The sequence below is a fragment of the Nomascus leucogenys genome, chromosome 12 (assembly GCF_006542625.1).
Source record: "Nomascus leucogenys isolate Asia chromosome 12, Asia_NLE_v1, whole genome shotgun sequence".
NCBI lineage: Eukaryota > Metazoa > Chordata > Mammalia > Primates > Hylobatidae > Nomascus > Nomascus leucogenys.
Window position 1 is genome coordinate 53,646,130 of NC_044392.1, and position 22,308 is coordinate 53,668,437.

The following is a 22,308-nucleotide window of genomic DNA, read 5'->3' on the forward strand; positions in this document are numbered from 1 at the left end:
TGGCGACTCAGCGATGCTCCGTCCCCCTCCCCCCGCCCCAAGAAAAACCTGTTCAATGGGGAGCGACAAGGAAGGAGCTGTCAGCCCGACTGGGGTCGCAGGGAAGAATTCAAGATGGCGTGTTTAGGAGCTAGACCTTGACAAATTAGTAAAATGTTAGTCTTAGGAGAAGAACGAAAAGGCTCTCCTAGGCTAAGAAACAGCATACGCAGTGAGAAACCTCAGAAGAAATAAAATTCAAGGAAGATAGCAACAACGAAAACATCAGAAGGAACACTAAAGGTATAAAAAGGGCAAAGACAGCCCTAGGGTTGGGAGGGATCCAGGTTTTTTATGAAAATTAGTGGAATCCCTAAGGTACTTACCTTTGTATTATAAGTATTTGCATGTCTCCTTCTCTACTAGAAACGTTTATCACTCTGTGTTACACATACCAGCAGCATTGGCATCACCTGGGAGCCTGTTAGAAATGCAGAATCAGGCCCCATCCCCAGGGTTCAGAATCTGCATTTTAACAAGATCACATTAACATGTGTGAGACGCAATGCTTTGACAGCTGGCAGAGAGGAGATCCAGATTTGATACCTTTTTATATTCTGCATGTACCTTATACAGAGTAGGCTTTTGCATTTGCGGAATGAAGGATACAGGAATACTGTTTACTGTAATCCATTTCTAACCAGATATGCCACTTAGGCTTAAACACGGCCAATGATGGGGAACCCCAAGTTACATAGGCCACCCTTTCTGAGTGAGCAGCTCTATTTGCTGAAAAGTTCATTTTTATATTATGAAGTTGACAGCCCACTTAAGTACAACAAATTCACTACTCCCCCATTCTTTTCTCTGCCCCTTATAAACTCATTCTTTGGCTTATAAACCAAAGACAGTTTACAGGAACAACAACAAAAAAAGGCACGTTTTTACTGCAACTTCTTGCTCACCCCTCCAAAATCTTTACTGTCTGAGTACATCCTTTTTGGTTATCCCTACTTTTCTCCCTCCACCCCTCAATTCCTTACCATAGGACACTGAAGCAAGGCCCTTGAAAATATAATACATTAAACCTTGACTTGTGTAGTATTCAGTTTTCTGACCCCAAGGTGGTTTCACCATGCAAAATAATATGTCCTTGGTATGTATTTCCTTGCAGTAGTCAAATCAGCTTAGCAGAAACAAACTAAGTATGTTAGCCAATGGAAAACTGAAGGAGAGAAATAAACTGTTTTTGCACAGCTAAATGGAAATGACTTTTGAATTATCTGCTTTGGAAGATTATCCATGACACTGTTCTGCCCTGCTCTGCTCTGACAACATTTGTAAGTCACTCAACAGTTAATAATAAAAGTCAGTTTTGAATGTTGCATGTTTTAGACACAGAACAAATGTAATGTGACACTGTAGGAAGAATGAATTCTCCTTAGTCCCAAATTCCTTTTTTTTTTTCTTAGATTCAGGAATAAATAGGTAAAGATACAAGATCCTCTTAACCAGTATCAGTATAATTGTTCCCTTTAGATTTATTGCTGTCACCCCAATCCTCTTCTTTCTTTCTAGAGGGAAGGAAAAGAAGGAGGTAATAGGAAAAGTAATGGGTCGTCCTGATGTTACTGTATCTAGGATGTCATTGCCACTGGTCTCCTCAGATCAATCATTCTGCCTAATAAACAGAAAAATAACATGGGCAGCCTCACATGCAAGCTTTTACACACACTGCTAAAGAGATCTCGCTTCCTCTGAGAGGTGAGGATGTGAGAATGAGGGAAGAGTATATTGATTTTACAGAAGTGGATGACAGGTTAAATTGGGCATCTGGAGGTTTATATTCCCATCTCCACTCACCAAGTTTCATCCTCCATTTATGACCAAGGATAGGTATAACATCTGATCTTGATGGTTACTGTTTCAAAAAACTATCTGATGTTTTTTATAAAGTTAAACATTTACTTAATCATGCAGCATAGTAATTCCCACTCCTGGGTATTTATCCAAGTGACATAAAAACAAGTTCACACAAAGCCTGTAAACACATATATGTCTTTATTCATATAATAGAAAAAACACAAACCCTAAAATGGAAAAAACGTAATGTCCTTCACCTGGTGATATGGTTTGGTTTTTGTGTCCCCACCCAAATCTCATCTCAAATTGTAATACCCACGTGTTGAAGGAAGGACCTATAAGTTATCTCCACGTGTCAAGGGAGGGAAGTGATTGGATCATGGGGGCGGTTTCCCCCATGCTGTTCTTGTGATAGTGCATGAATTCTCACCAGAGCTGATGGTTTTAAAAGTGTTTGGCAGTTCTTCCTTCATTCACACACACTCACTGTCTCTCCCCTGTGCCACATAAGATGAGCTTGCTTCCCATTCTACCATAACTGTTAAGTTTCTGAAGGCCTCCCCAGCCATGCAGAACTATAAGTAAATTAAACCTCTTTTCTTTATAAATTACCTAGTCTGACGTATGTCTTTATAGCAGTGTGAAAATAGGCTAATACATCTGGTGAATCAATAATTAAAATGTAGCATAGCTATAAATGGAATACTACTCAGTAATAAAAAGGAATAACTCGATACATACAATAATATTGATGAATCTCAAATGCATTATGGGAAGTAAAAGAAGCCAGGCTCCACTTATGTGACATTCTCAAAAAAGGAAGACTATACGGTCAGAAAACAGATCAGTGTTTGCCAGGACTTGGGGTTGGGAGGTGGGGAGTGATTGACTACAAAAGGGCATGAAGAAATTTTGAAGGGGAGATATGGAACAGGTCTGTATCTTGACTATAGTGGAGTTATTGATAGTCACCAAACTGTACAATAAAAAGTAAGTTTTTATTGCATGAAAATTATGCCTAAATTAAAAACTATTAATAAAATCAGCATTAGCAAAATATACGAGTTTATACACAAGAGACTACTTAACCATTGGGTAAACTAATTATTTTTAAAACAAATACCATTGATTTTAATCTTTTTATAGTTTTTATACAGGCAGAGAAATAGTAGTGATTCTGCTCACCTAAAGGAAAATAGACCCAATTCAAAGGTACAGAATTTTCCCCAAATAGTATCATAATTTTTCCTTTCAGATTCCAAAGGATTTGCATGTAAATTCCATCATGTGATCCTCAGAACCACCCTATGAGGGTAAGCAGAACAGATGATCCATGATATTCCATTTTATAAATGAGGTGCAGGTTAAATATTTAGCCAGCATTTCTTGATAAGTATAGTCCATTTATTTCAACAAACCTTGATTGAGGGCCCCAATACTTCTTGAGCTTTTGCTGAGCCACCCCGGCTCTAGAGGAGCACACGCTCTGGAAATCTCTAAGGAAACTACTACAACTCTAAATAGATATGGTGTATAGTGATACTGTGACTAAATATTCACTGAAAATTTCCTCTAAAATTATAGATATACATTACTGGAATAATTAGTATCTCAATTAGCATCTTCATTAACTATGAATCTACTATGTATATATCATCACCATGTGAGTATTAATTTGGTACAAATAGGCTACCAACTCTAAAATTATTTGATGTAGGGCAAGTACTTCTATCTTTTTAGCCATAAATTTTCTCATCTGTAAAATGAGAGGAGTAGGCATGTGATCATTAAATCCTAGGTTAAGGTAGGAGGCATCAATATGAAATGTTTAGCTTAATATAGATACAGATGGGTAAATATAGAAATACTTAAAAATACATGTGGATTCATGTGTAATACATTACTATACACACATATATTTCCAAGTTCTGTCCTCCGAAGGCCTAGAAGCAATGACAAGCAGAAGCAAGGAGCACACCCAGCATCCAGTTCTTTGTTTCTAATACTGTTCTCCAACAAAGGGAACCAGAGCCCTTGAGAAAAATGCCTAATTCTAGGACTGGGGCAGGGGATATACAAGATGAGTCTGAAACATCTTATAGTGCCAGGAAATAAACAAGTGCTTTAAAAAGACACAAAAAACTGATGGTATATCAAAGTGACATAGGAGCCAACTAAAAGAGCTCCCAATGGCTAAAGCTAGAATAATTCAAAAAATAAGTAATTCAGCACTGGATTTAACCCAAATTATAAAATAAGATCCATGAGTTCCTACTGATAGAAGTAAATGATTGAAGAAACAAATAATTGGGAGATAATTCTCATATTAAAAAATTCCAAAAATTTATGTACTATACCCTCGAGAAGATGGAACATAATTCTCCACCCCATAAGCGTGAGTCGAGCCTAGTAAATGTTTTTCAAAGAGCCCAGTATGGAAAGGAGAAAGAACACTACCTCAACCAGCTGATGAGGGCTAACATCTCTAGTAATGTTATTAGTGGCATGTAACCTTGATATGATGAGAATAGCATTTGATCTTTGATCTCGGTTTCCTCCCCAAAACTCATTGCCCCAGCCTAATCATGAAGAAATATCAGACAATCTCAAATTAAGTACAAAATAATTAGCCAGTACTCTTCAGAACTATCAAGGCCACCAAAAACAAGGACAGTATAAGAAACTGCCACAGTCTAGAAGAGCCTGGTGATGACTAAATGTAATGTGGTATCCTGGATGGGATCCCAGGACAGAAAAAGAACATTAGGTTAAACTAAATCCAACTTGAGTATGAAACTTCTTTTTTTTTAAGTGCCTAAGTCCTGAATGACAACAAAAGACTGAGGAACTGACAAAGATTAGAGGACACTAGGGAGACTTAACAACTAAATGCAAAATGGGATCCTGAATCTGATCTTGGAACACAAAACTAAATTAGTAGAAAAGCGGTAAAATAGGAATGCAGTCCATGGTTTACTTAATCGTATGATATCAGTGTTCATTTTCTTATTTTGATAATTGTCATAATGTTGTGTGAAATCGTCTCTTTAGGGAGCCTGGTAAAGAATATATAAGAACTCTACTATTTTTGTAACTTTTGTGGAGGACTGAAATCATTTCTAAATAAATAGTCTTAAAAATCACTAAAGTAATAAAAATAAAGTACATGAGGAAGTCCAGTGTCATGTTCTATAGTCAGAAGATTCTTCAAATGGGAGAATTTGCACCCAGGAAAATAGAGAAAAAAGACTCTGAAAAGAACTTTGTTTGTTTGTTTGGTTTTTGTTTTTTGCTTTTTTTTGAGACAGAGTCTTGCTCTGTTGCCAGGCTGGAGTGCAGCGGCGTGATCTCAGCTCACTGCACCCTCCACCTCCCAGGTTCAAGCAATTCTCCTGCCTCAGCCTTCTGAGTAGCTGGGACCACAGGTGCGTGCCACCACACCCAGTCAATCTTTGTACTTTTTAGTAGAGATGGGGTTTCACCATTCCGGCCAGGATGGTCTCGATTTCTTGACCTTGTGATCCACCCGCCTTGGCCTCCCAAAGTGCTGGGACTACAGGCATGAGCCACTGCGTCCGGCCTGAAAAGAGCCGTAAAATAAGTTTATTTAAAATTCTCAGAAAAAGGAAGATGCCACTTTGAACACACCCCATCTCCATGCCATTTCTCACCCCTACCCACCCAATTTTCACAAGTCAGAAGCTATTGGTGCTAGCAGATAATAGAGTACAATAAAGGCCTAAGGATCAGAGAGGCCTGACAGAACAGATACAGGTCCACCTCTCCTTTTGACTAAATCAAACTTTACCATACATCCAAATTACCTAGAGGGTCAAATATGCAGATTGCTGGTCTATGTACCCAGAGTTTCTGATTCTGTAAGTCTGGAGTGGGGCCTGAGGACTTGTATCAAGTACAAGGCCGGTGTTTCCGCTTCAAGGACCACATTTTGAGAAACGCGGGCTAGACAAGGGTCTAGAGACCAGTATTCAAGATCCCCAGTAAAAGGCATTGTGCAGAAAGGAGTTAGCTGACTCTTAGAACCATAATAATGCTTTCCATACCTAAAAAATAAACAATTAAAATCAACTAGGATGTGGGGGAACAAATCTCTCATACAGAATTCCAAATAATTTATGTAGCTACTGCCCCCTCAAGGAATTAGAGCACAACTCCATGCTTGTGACTGCTTTAGCTTACAAGTTTGGCCCATGGATGGGATTTGGGAACTTGGATTTTGGGAGGTTTCTTACCACCTTAACTGATAAGAGTGGCTCACTTTTTTAAAACTGTTTGTACAAACAATGTGAGTTATGCTGAACACTTGCTTTTCTTCTGGGAGTCTGGAATTCTGATATGTGCTAAGCAGAGGGTGCCTATGTGACTAGCCCCAACTAAAAACCTCATCACAGAGTGAAGATATGTGAAAGTCTTTTGATTGTTTCCACTTTCTTAGAGGAAAAAAAGAGAAGATGATTAGCTGACTGTGAGGAAAGGAGACAACATATTTGAGGTTTGAGGAGATAGGTTATATGCAGTAATCAACTAGAAAGGTGGGACAGAGAATTGTCTAGAAAAATGAAGTATGATTGGCAGTAGCACTGAAGGCCTACCTATGTTCAGTGGTTATGAATTTCAGACAAAGCAAGTCACCATACAAGTATTTTTCTCTTGCCATGTTTAGCTATTTTAATGCAGGCACATAACCAAAGATGAAGTTTAGCTAAGCAAGTATGGAGGAGAGCAACAAAGGAATTGAGAGTGCGTGGTAGGATGTGATTATAATGTTGGACTATGCATTTTAAATGAGGTGGGCTGGGAAATGAAGACAGCGGGTTGATGGGCAGCCCAGTGGAGCCAAAGAACTGCTGGAGTTGGAGTACCAGAGTGAATGAACTGAAAAGGTAGAAGAGAGTTTTAAAGAGTGGGATGCTTGAAATTGAGACTTCAGTGGTGTTGCGGTTATTCACGACAATGTCTTAGATATGTCCATGTGGGTATAGGTAGTTGAGATGAGGCAGATTATAAAATCACTGGAGTAAGAAGATCACATAACTAAAGGGCCAGATAGCAGAGAGTGTTAGAGATCTACCTCAACATTCATTCTCTCTTCCTTCTTAATAACAGAACCTTGATTTTTTTCCTGAGATATTGCCTCTCTGTATAAAGACACATTTTGTTGTCTCCCCAGTAGCTAGATATGTAACTAAGTTCTTCCAATAAGACTAAGTGAAAATGTTATGTGGAACTTTTCTAAAGTCTCCTTAAAAGAAAAGGGTTGTGCCCTTGTTACATTTCTCCTTCCTTCTGTGTAGAATGTCCATATAATGGCTATAGCTACAGTGGGCCATCTTGGACCATGAAGTATAAGGTACATGCTGAAGATAGTGGAGCAGAAAGAGAAGCTGAAGAACTGTTATATCATCTCAGGACTATCTACTTCCAGACTTTTTTTAATATAAGAGGAAAATAAACTTAAATCTTATTTAAGTCATTGTTATTTGGGGTTTTTCTGTTAAATGTAGCTGAAGCTAATCCTGACTAAGATGTTGGATTGGTGAAAGTGTTACCTACATCAGTGTTAAAACCAACTACAGGAGTAGTTTTATATTATAGAGAGGCAGAGAGCTTGGTGCTAAAATCTTTACTGAATGAAGGGGAGTCAACAATTCTGCAAATAACTTCAATCAGAAGTTATGGGTGCTTCAAAGGAGCTGGGAAATTTGGGAAAGCAAGGCAGAATGGCAGTGAAATTAGGGCAGCATGAGGGTCAAGGATGACATATATATACCCTACCTTCTTTCTTGTACTAAGATCTTGGCTTCTTATGTCTTGTGTTTGATTGAGGAAATGAATTATAGATGAGGACATACCACTTGTGTTTTAAACCACAACTAAACATTAAAGATAACATACCAGGCTGGGCGCGGTGGCTCACACCTGTAATCCCTGCACTTTGGGAGGCTGAGGTGGGTGGTCAGGAGATCGAGACCATCCTGGCTAACACGATGAAACCCCATCTCTACTAAAAATACAAAAATTAGCCGGGCGTGGTGGCGGACGCCTGTAGTCCCAGCTACATGGGAGGCTAAGGCAGGAGAATGACGTGAAGCTGGGAGGCGGAGCTTGCAGTGAGCCGAGATGGCGTCATTGCACTCCAGCCTGGGCGACAGAGTGAGACTCCGTCTCAAAAAAACAACAACAACAAAAAAAAAGAGATAACATACTGATTCAGATCAATGACTCAGAACAGTTTTTGGAAGAACATGCTTGTCCTGCAGACATTTCAAAATGTTAATCACCCTTTAATCTCTTTCATCACTTTTTCTAAAAGAATTATTCACTGTTTGATTTAATCCTTTAAAAGTCATCTATTTACCTCCCATATTGAATATATTCATTTAATTAATTCATTCTTAACTTACTGAGGTCTTACTATGTTCCAGCCACTACATTAGGCAGTAGGAACACACAGATTAAGTACAAAATGTATTCCTTCGAGTTTTCTAGTTCAAGGAGGAAACAGGTGAGAGAACAAACTATTGTTATATATTATGATAAGGCTATTCATAAAATGTAATTGAGAAGAACACTAGTTGTAATGAGAGCACAGAGGAAGGTGACCTATTTCATACTGAGGGTCAGGAAGATATTCCCTGAAGAGATAACAGATGACCTGAATCTGGACGATGGTATAGGTGTTAGCCAGCTGGGCCAGTGGAGAATTTATAAAGAGGAAAGTACAGCACAAGAATGTGTATAAAAGCATGGAAAAACTTGGCACTCTGAGAAATTCCATTAGGCAGTCTGGAGGTTGTTTAAATGCTGTATTACTCCTAACAAAAGTAACAGGCCCAGTATTAAGTAAAATAATCTTATTTATGAATGTACATGACATCAGCATACCATAAATTTGCTAGTGGGGTCTGCTGGGTTAATGTGCGCAGCTTCAAGAAAGAACATATCTAAGTGATTTTAAGAAGTTGTGTATTTTGACTTTATATCACCATTTTACATTCTGTATAATTATAGTCTATACTTACTCAGCAAAGGAAGCAAAACTGCTGAATTAAGTTACATTATGCATTATTAAAGCAACTTAATTTGTGGAGAAATCATAGAAAAACATAGTAATTTGAATGATTTGTACTAACCAGTATTCCTCCTCTGAGAAAATTCTGCCAGACCATAGCTCTGGGTCAAATCCTGAGCCAAAAAATAATAATAATAACTCCACATTTCTTTTTATTTTTAAATTTTATAAGAGTTTTAGATTTAAGAAAAGTTGCAAAAATAGTACAGCATTCTCATATACCCCACATCCAATTTCCTTTATTGTTGACATTTTACATTCCTCTGGTACATTTGTCACAACTAATAAACCAATATTGATACATTATTAACCAAAATGCATACTTTATTAATATTCCCTTAATTTTTGCTTAAAGTTCTTTTTCTGTTGCAGGAGCCCATCCAGGATACTACATTACATTTAGATGTCACGTCTCCTTAGGCCCCTTTATTCCGGGACAATTTCTCAGACTTTCTTTGTTGATGATCTTGACAGTTTTGAGGTAGTCAGGTATTTGTAGAATATTCTTCAACTTGGGTTTGTCTGATGTTTTTCTCATGGTTAGACTGCATGATGGTTTTTGAGAGGAATACAACACAGAGGTAAAGTGGCCTTCTCATCACTTCATCTCAAAGGTACGTACTATCAATGTGACTTATTACTGTTAGTGTTAATCTTGATAACCTAGCCGAGATAGTGTTTATCAGATTTCTCCACTACAAAGTTATTTTCCTCCTTTTCATATGTAATTTTTGGAAGGAAGTCACTATTCAGCTCACACTGGAGAAGTAGGAAGTTCTGCTCCATATCCTTGAAGGCAGAGTTCATAAGTTATTTGGAATTCTTCTTCATGGGAGATTCATCTTTTCTACCCCATTTATTAATGTATTCAATCATTTATTTATATCAGCATGGACTCATGGGCATTTTTCATATTTTATGTTATAATTCAATACTAGGTTATTTTATTGCTCAAATTATTCTAGCTTTGGCCATTGGGACAACTTTGAGATGGCTCTTGTGTCCCTTTGACATATGCCATTGAGTTTGCTTTTTGAGCACTTCCTTATTTTCTGGCACTACAAAAAAATATATATTTTTTCGTAATCGACTTTAAAATAATTAGGAAAACGATAGAACATTTTGATATAAGAGCAAGATATGGTAAATTGATGAATATTATTAGACAGTATCAGTAACAAGAGCTTTGTATCTTAAGTTGTTTTGAGTTCAATTTCCTGTTCACATCTTACTTTTAGCTTGGTTGAGCTAAATAATCATTAACCAATGATTTTTTTTTGTAACCTTACATATAATATGTACAATGAGAGAATCAATTAATTTAGAATTACATACTCCTAATTTAAAAAACAAACTGGTGTACTTATTGCTGATAACTAGGAATTATATTATCAAAGGGCTGTTAATTCAACAAATTTACATGCTAAAAGAGAAACAAATTTATATGTTAAAAGAAATTAAAAGGAAGCAAGAGACATTCAATTTGCTTTTGATCTGCAGATTTAAAAATACTAGGTCCATTTTAATAGATGATAAATCTCCAGTATCACAAGGATTAGGGAAAGCAAAAGACCTGAAAAGTAATACCAGTTCTCAGTTCTCTAACTCTCAAAAGGCATTCCACAGGTAAATTCGGTGAAAGGGCCGGCAATTGTTCAAATGTTTACATAAGAAGAAGTTGTAGTTCTCACATTTCTGGTTCTCTTACAGGTGTTTGTATTTGGAAAGATAATACTCTCTAATGTTGTTCTTTTCCGTTGTTCAGGTTTATCCTGTTGTTAAGTAATAAGCAGGAATCCAAATACAAACATATTGTACAACAACTATTAATGAACATCACTTGAGTTCAGTGTGCCTGACAGCTGACACTGAGTTAATTTCTCCATGAAACAAGAACAGTGAAACTTCCACAGATGAGAAAACAGAATCATCAGTGGCACTGGGATGTAAACCCAAGTCCCTGCTTTGCATTTCCTTTGCCCTGTTTTTCAGAACTACACTTTATGACATGAGAAAAACTGGTATAAGCAGAATGTTCCTACATTTAGTTAATATCAATTCTAATTTAATACATAAATGACTTGTTCAAATACTTACTACTTAGACTCCATGTAAGGGAGGAGAAAAGGGGAGAAAATTAGAGTGGGGGAAGATGAATCAAATCACACTTGTAGACCACACTACAACAGTTGGAAGCTACTTATCATATTTCCTAAGATAAAGTTTTGTTGGAACCTAATATGGGAACAAAGAGATTTAAAAAGGTAGGACAGCTAATTTAAAATCCCAAAATTCTCAACCAAGTTGATCTCATTGGCAGATGGTAGATGATCTGAATGACTGAGCCTAGAAAGTTGAAAGTAATTTCTTTATTGAGAAAATAAAGACATGGTTCCTAAGGAAAAGGGCTAAAAATGACCATGTTTCAAGTACACTCGTGAATAGCAAGTGAAACAAAATGTCTTAAGCATCTATATGTCTTATCTTAGATACACACAACTATTGTAAGAACATTATTTCTCTTACCTCTCAGGAAACGTATTTAGTTATAATATGAAAAAAACTAAAATTCAGCTTCTAATAGAAAATCAAACCCTATCAGAAGAAGAGTTACGTGGAGTAAGCGATTTTATACAGATGCTGACTTACTCTCCCTACCATAAAATTTGATAAACAACAAACATTTATTAAGCACCTACCACATGTCAGGAACTCTGCTAGAGACATACAAAGATGACTAAAAGAGTACCTGAGCTCCCAGTCTGGGGATTACCACAAGGAAGAGTGATGGATCATGAGTGGAAGGGAGATGAGTTAATACAAATGGAAAACAGGTTTCATTGTAGGAAAAAGGAAAGTGAATTAATGCTTTCGAAAGAGACATTAAAGTAGATTTCTGGGCAATATGAAACTGAGAGTCAATCTCGTCAGATTCTGAAGGCATCTGTAGATAAGCTTCCCAATGAAAAACAGGGCAGTGACAATAGGACAACTAGAAATAAGCTATAATTATAGCAAAGAAGGCAAGAGCTAGCATAAACTTGCCTATTGTCATTGTTGAAGTCATAGAACTACTCCTTTCAACTACTCTTGTCATCAGAGGCTTCCTGATGCGATCATCTGTGGTGAGGATAGCTTTTCGAGCCCCATCCCACTTTCCAGGGCCCTGTACACGATACTGGATTGGAGTGCAGGGTCCCAGTAATAAGTGTAATGCCAGCTTGGGGTCAGTGAAGGCCAGAGACAGCAGATTGGGCCTGACCCCCACCAAATCAGCAAGCTCTTCCATGGTGTCTATGTAGTCTCCCTGAATGGTATGGCGTTGGCTCTCCACATACCTAAAGTAGAAAAGACAGAAACCATGGCCTGTCAATAATTCAGTCAGTCAGTCAGTCAATTACTGCCTTCTGAGTGCCTGCTATTGGCTCAATATCGGACTAGGAGCTGTGGAATATAGAGAAGAAAGATAAAACATTTGTCACTGTCCTTAAGGATCTTCGGATCTACCAAAGGAGATAAGACAGATAAACATGAAGCGAGACTTCTGAGTGGTTTCAGAATGCTAAATAGAAATGTAGAGAAGGGATAGTTAAAAGAGAGCTGTAATCGTTAGGTTCTTGAAGGATGTGAAAGATACAGATAAAATGAGGGGCAGGTATAGCACATCCAGAAACAAAGGACTCTGATGTTATGAGAAAGAGAAAACCCATCACAAAAATTCTCAAATATGGCATCCTCAATTATTTTATGAGGGCAGTGGTGACAGGGTCCACAGGGCAGGACTTCCCAGGGCCAATGTTAATTTGGAATCCTGAAAGGATGAGGGAGACTGACTTACTCCGCAACAGAAAGTTGCCCTCCAAATGGAGACAAATGAAATGATTACACCAAGTGCAGACTTAAAGATTTAAAAGGACTTTTTAGGGGGAAAATGTGGTTGATTAACAGTGATATCTGTGTGGTGGGGTGGGATTTGGTGAGCTAATGAGTGACTTTCACTTTTTACTTTCTGTAATGAAAAAGAAAGAACTGCAGGACAGAGAGGAAGAGAAAAGCCAAATCAAGCCAATTAAGATTGAAGAATCAAAGAACAGGGACAGGAAAAAAATGATAGAAAATAAATTTGAGGTAGAATTGGTGAGATGGAATTTCAGAGGACCTGATAGAGGGTCAAGTAGGAATTTATTGAAATGGGACTAGATTTAGGAGAGAAAAAGGTAAAACAGTAAAGAATTTGAGAGCTTTCCCTTATGAACAATATGTTGGCTCAAGAGTTTGTAGGCATGCATTTATTTATCCTATAATAGTAGGTCAAGATCTGTACTATTCATGAGGTTGGGCATGGTGTTTCATGCCTGTAATCCTAGCACTTTGGGAGGCCAAGGCAGGCAGATCACTTTGAGCTCAGGAGTTCAAGATCAGCCTGGGCAACATGGCGAAACCCCATCTTTACAGAAAACACAAAAATTAGCCGGGCATTGTTAGTGTGCCTGTAGTCCCAGCTACTCGGGAGGCTGAGGCGGGAGAATTGCTTGACCCCAGGAAGTGGAGGTTGCAGTGAGCCAAGATCACGCCACTTCACTCCAGCCTGGGTAACAGAGTGAGACTCCATATCAAAAAAAAAAAAAAAAAAAAAGAGCTATAGTATTCAAGAAGTTTTCACAAAAGAGGTTCACTAGCTCCTGCCTTGATTATACAGATTAAATAAACTCATATAAAACAATGTATACACATAGTCGGCCTTTAATAAAAGTTACATTATATCCTTGGGTTACTGACTACTCAGGGTCAGAAGGTGGTTAGACAAAAATAAGTCAAAGGAAAGAGAGGAGGAAAGTTAAAATAAGATACTTTAGAGCCAGAAAAGAAAGCACTCTAAGAAGGAAGAAATGTTTAAAAGCACCAAACTCAGTAGTGAGAAGAAGGAAAATGAAGTTGGTCACAGGTGACCTTTAAGAGAGCAGTTTATGGCCGGGCACGGTGGCTCATGCCTGTAATCCCAGCACTTTGGGAGGCTGAGGTGGGCAGATCATAAGGTCAGGAGTTTGAGACCAGCCTGGCCAACATGGAGAAATCTCATCTCTACTAAAAATACAAAAATTAGCTGGGTTTGGTGGCGTGCACCTGTAGTCCCAGCTACTCAGGAGGCTGAGGCAGGAGAATCGCTTGAACCCAGGAAGCGGAGGTTGCAGTGAGTGAAGATCGCGCCACTGACTCCAGCCTGAGTGACAGAGTGAGACTCTGTCTAAAAAAAAAAAAAAAAAAAAAGGCAGTTCAAGGAGTAAGGATGGAAGTTAACAATGCAGAAGGCTTAGGAGGGAGCAAAAGGTGAGAATTTAGAAAATTTAGTGCAGAAGTTCGGCAGTGAAAGGAAGGAGGAAAATAGGAGAGCACCTGGAAGTGGTAACGGAATTAAATAAAAAACTTACTTTCTCCTCCTCCCACACAAGGGAAAGTTATGCAAGTATAATCAGTTGAAGATAACCACCTCGTTAAGCCTGGAATGATTGTGTCTCTCAGTTTTCCACAGAAATTTAGAGACTTACCATCAATTTCCACTTTGTCCAAATAAAAAACACCCAGCGATTGAGCTTAAGTTCTGAAATTCAGACTGCTAAATGACTGTGTTCACCAAAACACTAAGGAGCTGGCTGTTACCATGTTCCCAACTCACATGGACTATTCATACCATGAGCCACTGTGACTTGAGTGTGCTGTCACATGAGCATTGCCAGCAAAGTGGCCACTGCAGACTTGTAAATCTACCTACAGATTTGTAATTCACCCATAGCTACCTCTTCATTCATTTACTGTCACTCTTCCTTCCTCTGGCAAGTCTACTAGCACTTCAAGTAATCCTCACAAAAATAATATACCTCTGCCTTCTGATTTTATTTCCATTGCGTTTTCCTATGTGACATTTTTTTAGGCATTAAACATATGATTTTAGACACCTACAACTTTTTTCTTACCCATATTTAGACTACTAGTGCTATTTCTCCATTCTATTGTCACAAACTATTTTTCCTTTTTTCTTCATAATAGACTCTAAATCCTTAAGCTAACATGAGGCAGTTAAGTACAGTACAATATTTCTTTTATTAAGAAATAAGTAGAAATGTAACCATATATCTTCCTGGGAGAGTTTCTTACCTTTTGTCAATTTCCTCTTGAGCTTTAGATATTTCTGCCATCATTTCACTCTGTGAGGGCAATGTCTTTAGCCCTAAAGATAAAAATTAAAATTTTAACTGTAAAATTACCTCAGTAGGAACAATAATCCTATATACAATTACTATGCTATGGAGAATTCAAAGAAATACAGGATAAGTTTCCTGTACTCAAGGAGGTTACAATTCACTTGATCGCCTTACCCTACCACCACCACAATATAATATTAACATCTGTAGCTTTCTCTACTTATTCTTCTTTGTCTTTGGAAGATATTTCCCCTATTCTGACTTCCAACCAATACCTGCCTCCTACTAATGTAGTCTTTCAGTTAGCAAATGAAATATGGACATGAGAAAATGGCCTTAAAGGTATATGGAAAATTAGTTACAAAGTTAAAGGGCAGGGGAGTGGGGAAACACAGCTGCACCTGTATTCTTGATAACAAAGGGGACTTATATCAACAGAAAGAGAATTAAGTAAAAATAAATTCATTTTTTTTTTTTTTTTTTTGAGACAGACTCTCGCTCTGTCACCCAGACTGGAGTGCAGTGGCGTGATCTCAGCTCACTGCAACCTACGCCTCCAGGTTCAAGCGATTCTCCTGCCTCAGCCTCCCGAGTAGCTGGGACTACAGGTGCACGTCACCAAACCCAGCTAAATTTTTTTTGTAGTTTTAGTAGAGACGAGGTTTCACCATATTGGTCGGGCTGGTCTCGAACTCCTGACCTCAGGTGATCCACCCGTCTCTGCCTCCCAAGGTGCTGGGATTACAGGCGTGAGCCACCACGCCTGGCCAAAATAAATCTTAATCACATTTTATGCGTAAAGTCCTGTGGAAGATAAGCCTCATCTTCTAAACATGTTTCTTTGATAAGAGTAGGGGTTAAGGCCAAGGGGAACTCATAATACCTAATATTGACTGATAAATTTAAGTATGATGCACAAACAGTTCCAGTTGTAGGAATTATACACCAAGGACAGGGCTAGACAAAGGCTTAATAGTATTTAAGTCAGTATGAATAATGCTAAGCTTAAACAATTAGTTGTACGCCCCTATAACTAGGGACGATGCCATGTAGAAGATATTGGCCACATCCAGTCCTAAGGTGTCACTCCATAAAATTGTGGAATATGGAATTTCAGAATGGCAATATATTTGACCTGATACAAATGTTCTTTCTACAAGTACTCTAACCTAGTGGTTATCTCATTCCTCTTTAAACATCTCTGGTGATGGGTATCTATAATAATTATATCTGAGGTGATTATATAATTATTTGACTGCTCTAGCTGCTGGAATATTACTATTTTTATTGACACCAAGATCTGACTCTTTGCATTTGCACCACTGGACCAAGCTCTGCCTTCTGGAGCCACAGAGTTTAATGTTAATACATGACAGCTCTTGAAACATTTGGAAATGATTGTCATAACTCCTTTAAGTCTTCTCATTATCAGGCTAAACAGTACAAGTTTCCCATATAACGGTTTTCACATTCTCTGCCATCTTGGTTGCCCTTCGCTAAGCATACTCTAATAACTATCCTGGTGTATCCCTCTTAAAATATGGAACTCAGAAGTTCATCACTCTCAAATAGCCTTCTGTGGTTTTCCATGTGTTTTTACATTTTAGCCATGGGAATTATTACTTATCTTCATAAATCAACTAGGAAACACTGAAATGCTTCATTTAAGATTAATCATAGGTCTCTTAGGATACTGAAAAAAAGCATTTTGAGGTCAATTTCCAAATTACTTCTACACAACCACAAGTTTTACTTCTATTAGCTAGAAACATGAAGGAGGAGGTATATTTCTTGATTGTGGGAGACATCCAATTCATAAAAGAAAGAAAAAAACAACAAAAAACCCTATCTATTTTTCTGTCTGTCTATATATAGATAGATAAAGAGGTATATACATCTTAGTCTAGAGCTCACGGGGTGAAAAAATTTTAAAAAATTAAAAAATTTTAAAAAGATGTATACATCTTTTTACCTGTATACCCTGTGGTACAGTTATGTCTTAATTCATAAATTGTGTTTTTGCAGTGTTTCCTTATTTAGACGCATTAGCTTTACCATATTTCTTATCTCCCTCCATGTCTTTGCTCCCCATCTTAGATTCCCAATTCCAATGAATGGCCTCAACACCTGAACAGATTCTTTTCTGTCTCTCTTCTCCAACATGCTTTCTGTCACCAAATTCTTCAGATTTGCCTGTGAAATTTCATTTAAGTCTGGCTCCTCCAATTCCTTTAGATTGTCATTACCTTGGTTTAAAGCCCTCATGCTGTCTTAGTGAGACTTTTACCAAAGGCTCTTACTGACCTATTTCCCATTTCACCCCCCTCTAACATATCTTCTAAACTGCAGATCTGATTTGACCCCTCTTCCGGTTAAAATCCTTCAGTGGTTCTCCACTTTATACCTTAAATGCAAACTCTTGATATTGCCTGTGAATATTTCTAGTTTCATTTTCCTTCATTCCTATAACAATTTAACAGCATTCTGAACTACTTGCAGTTCCCAGAACTCTATTTGTTCTGTCACTTTCATCTAACTTTGCATAAATAGTAGTGATTATTTCCCCTCCATAGTCAAGATTTCCTTGTCCTTTTAGTAAATTCCTATGTAGTTGTAGGGAGAATTGGGTACTTATTGCCCACTGCTCTCATGGCAGCTCTTCTCAACTGCTACTGGAGCACTTGTTTAGGATATAGTTAAATATCTGCTGAATGAACAAATCATTAAGTGTCTGTTTACTTGTCTGTCTTTGATATGGTTTGGCTGTGTCCCCACCCAAATCTTATCTTGAATTTTGGGTCTCACAATCCCCATGTGTCATGGGAGGGACCTGGTGGGAGGTGATTTAATCATGGGGTGGTTACCCTCACACTGCTCATGCTGTTCTCATGATAGTGAGTGAGTTCTCACGAGATCTGATGGTTTTATAAAGGGCTTCCCCTTTCACTCAGCACTCATTCTCTCTCCTGCCACCCTGTGAAGAGGTGCCTTCTGCCATGATTGTAAGTTTCCTGAGGCCTCCCCAGCCATTCAGAACTGTGAGTGAATTAAACCTCTTTCCTTTAGAAACTACTCCGCCTCAGGCAGTTCTTTATAGCAGCATGAGAATGGACTAACACAGTCTTCCTTGCTTGGCTCTGCATTCCAGAAAGATAGGGATTTTCTGTATGGTCATATTTGCTTCTCCAGCCCCTAGTAGAGGGCCTGGTACATACTAAGAGGTCAGTATATGTTATCTGAAGAATGTTGAAGAACAGTGAGGAACTGAAGTTCAGAGATCTTCCAAGGGTTCCAAGACAAGGTGAGAAGGAAGAGAGCCTGAATTATAGTTCTGTGGTAGTAGGCCTTCAGTCTGCTGTCAGCCTAAAGCAGGTTGTATCTGTGTAATCCTGACTTGCTCCTGCATATTTCAGTGTATATGTAATGTTACGAGAGAAAAGAGATCTAGCTCCCATTCTGCAATTTCAGTCCAGTTGAGGCTTTTAACATAACTGGAAATTGGCTAAGGTAGCCCATAAGCTGAGATCCTCAAATAAGAAGTTTCTGCTTCAGAATTTAGAATTTAATTTACCTCAAGGCTAAACTGGCATTTCTTAGAATAGACGTTTATGAGATACCTCTTATGTGCTAGGCACTGGTCTAGGCTTGCAATACAAAGGCAAATAAACATAAGTCCTTTACTTAAGGAGCTATCACTATACGACGAAGGGAGGGAAGAAATATGCATAGACTTTTCCTATACAAATAAAAAGTAAAAGGAGGGCATATCAAGAAGAAAGGACAGTGGAAACAAAAGCACAGGGTACAAGGGTACCTGCGGTGTTTGCTGCTTAGTGGGTACATCATCCAGTGCCTCTAGAGTATTGTAGGAAGTATGGTAAAGACTAGTGAAAGATGGGCCTGAGGCCTGGTGCAGTGGCTCATGCCTGTAATCCTAGCACTTTGGGAGGCTGAGGTGGGCAGATCACGAGGTCAAGAGATCGAGACCATCCTGGCTAACACGGTGAAACCCCATCTCTACTAAAAATACAAAAAAACTAGCCAGGCGTGGTGGCGGGCGCCTGTAGTCCCAGCTACTTGGGAGGCTGAGGCAGGAGAATGGCCTGAACCCGAGAGGTGGAGCTTGCAGTGGGCCGAGATAGCGCCACTGCACTCCAGCCTGGGCGACAGAGAGAGACTCTGTCACAAAAAAAAAAAAAAAAAAAGAAAGATGGGCCTGAAATTGGAGGTTGTATCCAATTTGTGGAGGAACTTGAATGCCAGGCTATGACATAATGCCTTCTTGTGATCCAGAGATTTGGTGTAACTTGATATAGTTTTCAAGGAAAGAAAGTTGCTGAGTGAAAAATAAAACACTTGCAAGGGCTGCAAAAGAGGCAATCAAAAAAGAAACTGTTTCATTTCAGTCAAGGCAAGGAAGTAAATTCAGTGTTGTAGAAAACAGTAGAATATTTTCTTGACAAGAGAACAATAATTCCAGAGAACAGAAGAAGAAGGAAAATGGGGCTTGGTAGGGGACACACAAGGAAGGAGGCAGGCTTTGTTGGGCAGACATGAAAAAAATGGGAAAAACAAGCTAATCCAAAGGTTTAAAATTGGCATAGTGAAGGGATAATTCAGGGAAGAGAAAGGCAAGAATGTGGGAGGCAGGCAGATTGGCCATGGACAGAATAAAAAACCCAGGGTTCCTGTTGGAAGTCTGGTAAAGTTATAGAATTCTGAATATTTCTTCCCTCCAGGTGTTAGAAAAAAGCTGGAGGAATTAGCACTAGGCTTCTGCTAGCGTAGGAAGCTGGGCTTTTTTTGTACATTTTCCCTAAGATCCCCTAATCTCATAGCCATAATGCAGACTCTTGCAAATACTCATTTTCTCTATTTCCTCTCAAGAATTCACTTGGTCTTGGAAAAGAGTCCCAGTTGCTTAAAGTATACTAAGATGCTGTGGCCTGTTTTAATGAACTGTTCTCCCCTTATGTAATTGACCCAACTAAAAGATCACTTTAATATGACTAGAATTAGGCCAACTTAATGGGCTATTTGCATTTGACTACTTGTATAGTGCTCTCGGGTAGTACATAATCTGCTGTTTAGGACTGGAAGTAATAGAAATTTGGGGAAATTTAGAAAGGTTGTTGAACTATCAACTCTAATACCATTGGTTCTTTTTTTCTCTGCAACTGGGAAGATTTTCACTAGGGAAAACAAAAAAGGTGTAATTCCAACAGGAACTCTGAGTAGTTTTAATTAAATGCTAGTAATAATAGCAAATTTTGTTACAACAACCATAGAATCAGTGAATTTCTTCTTTAGAAGGACCCTCAAACATCATCTTGTTTCTCTCTATCCTGAGGCTTGAATCTACTCCATACCTTCCCCCTCTCCTGCCCCGGCCCAATGAGCATTCAGTCATTTGGCATCCTTTTCCTATTCTGCTTAGAATTTCGGAGGCAGCCAGTTCCATCATGAAATGGCATTGGCTGATAGGAAAAAGGTTTTGGATTTTTTTCTTAATGGTAAGCTGATGTGTAACCCTCAAGATTTCACTCCTTGATTCTGGTTTGACCCTTTGAAGCTATACTGAGTAAATCTAATCCTTCTTCCATGGGCCTTCCCTTCATATATTTGAAGGAAATTCTCACATCTCTCCTGAAGTTTATCTTGTCCAGGCTAAATCTCTCTCCAGCTTTTTCAGTTGTACTTCAGATGGCATGTTTTCAAATCCCTTAAAAAATTTTTATCTCTCTCCTTATTAAATGCACTCCAGCTTCACTTTTAAAATGTATCATTAGGGGTGGTCTGGCCAGTTTAGAGAACAACAGTTTTAATGTTCTAGGACATTATAGTTTTTTAATGATGCTAGATTTAATTATTTCTTTGGAAGCTATATCATTCTACTGACTCATATGAAACCTATTCCCCCCCCTTTTTTTTTCATATATTGCTAGCCAAAACTGAAAGAGGGGACATAAAAGGAGAAAAGTGAGAATTTGGGAGATTGAATATCCTACAATATTGACTAGTCTCCAACCAGGTCTTTATTTTTGGCCAAAATCAAGTCATACTATTTCTATATTTTATTTTATCTATAATGAAAGAAGATAAAACTATTTTACTTCACAAATATATGCTAGTTGCCTAAAATCGAGATGAGTAAATTCTAATTTGGAGTACACATTGGAATTCATGGGGAATATTTTTCTCAAAGATATTATGACTGCCCCACCCCAGACTAACTAAATAAGCATCAGCAAGGATGGTGTCAAAGCATGCATAGCTTGGGAAAATTTCCCAGGTATGATGTATGTCCATGGTTATAAATTGCTACTTTAGATTCACTCAAAAATAAATTTTTCTGTACTAACTTTGTGCTAGGCACTGTTGTAATCATACATGCTATCTCTAGCTATTTAAAAACAAGTACCTAAACAGAGGTAAACATATCACCAAGTAATTAAGTAGTCTATTTGCATGGTCACTTACCTTTAAATACCTGAGTGGCCCAGCGTCCTTGGAGCTCTGAAATGGGCATAATGGCTCCTAAGGGCTGAATCAAGCCTATGATTGCAAGAGTTGGCCTTTCCAGGTTAGGAGGGAAGACCTTTTTATACAGGGATATCTTGTTTTTGACCACTTTGACGGAATCTTCCAGAAACGGAAAGGCAAAGCTATAGCCTGTGGCAAAGATAACAGCATCAATGTCATCCTCCCTGGAGCCATCCTCAAATATGGCAGCTGTCTCCGTGAATTCCTTCACATTTCCTTTCACTTTCACCAAGCCAGAAATGATACGATTTGGCAGGTCATCATTTATGGTTGGATGCTGACTCAGAGCTCTGTGAGTGGTGACAAAGATCAAGTGGAGAAATGAGAGAAAGAGAAATCAGTACCATATAAGTAAAATTTTGCTTTGGTGGAGGTAAACAGTATGCCAATAATCTTCCCCTTGGTCTATGCATGAAGTTTGGAAAGGTCTAATTTACACTAAGTTGGCACAGATCAAGATCAGATTTGAAGTTGGACCCTGGATGCACTGAAAGGGAGAGTGTTGGAGGAGTGAAGGAAGAGTGTTGTTTGAGGAATGCATATATGATTTCTCAAGTAACAGTAATATTCTGTGTGTGATATGATAAGGCCACAGGTCAATAGTTTGTATCCTCATATCAAGAAGTCTGA

General features: G+C 38.4%; 1 protein-coding gene and 1 pseudogene across 3 annotated transcripts in view; both read right to left on the minus strand.

Moving 5' to 3' along the window:
* The window catches only part of LOC100585076, a 1,278,821-nt pseudogene that overhangs the window by 77,771 nt on the left and 1,178,742 nt on the right, over positions 1-22,308 (minus strand). The gene's annotated exons all lie outside the window — the stretch shown is intronic.
* FMO5 (flavin containing dimethylaniline monoxygenase 5) overlaps positions 8,813-22,308 on the minus strand; it is a 32,104-nt gene continuing 18,608 nt past the window's right edge. The window contains exons 6-8 of one of the 2 annotated variants that reach the window (XM_030824736.1): positions 21,616-21,968; positions 15,089-15,161; positions 8,813-9,480 (exon numbers count right to left, since the gene is read on the minus strand). In XM_030824736.1, coding sequence (XP_030680596.1) covers positions 9,342-9,480; positions 15,089-15,161; positions 21,616-21,968 — 565 coding nt within the window. In that variant the 3' untranslated portion in view covers positions 8,813-9,341. Of the gene's footprint in view, positions 9,481-11,289; positions 12,274-15,088; positions 15,162-21,615; positions 21,969-22,308 lie in introns of those variants that run through there. The other variant, XM_030824735.1, reaches the window with a different exon arrangement.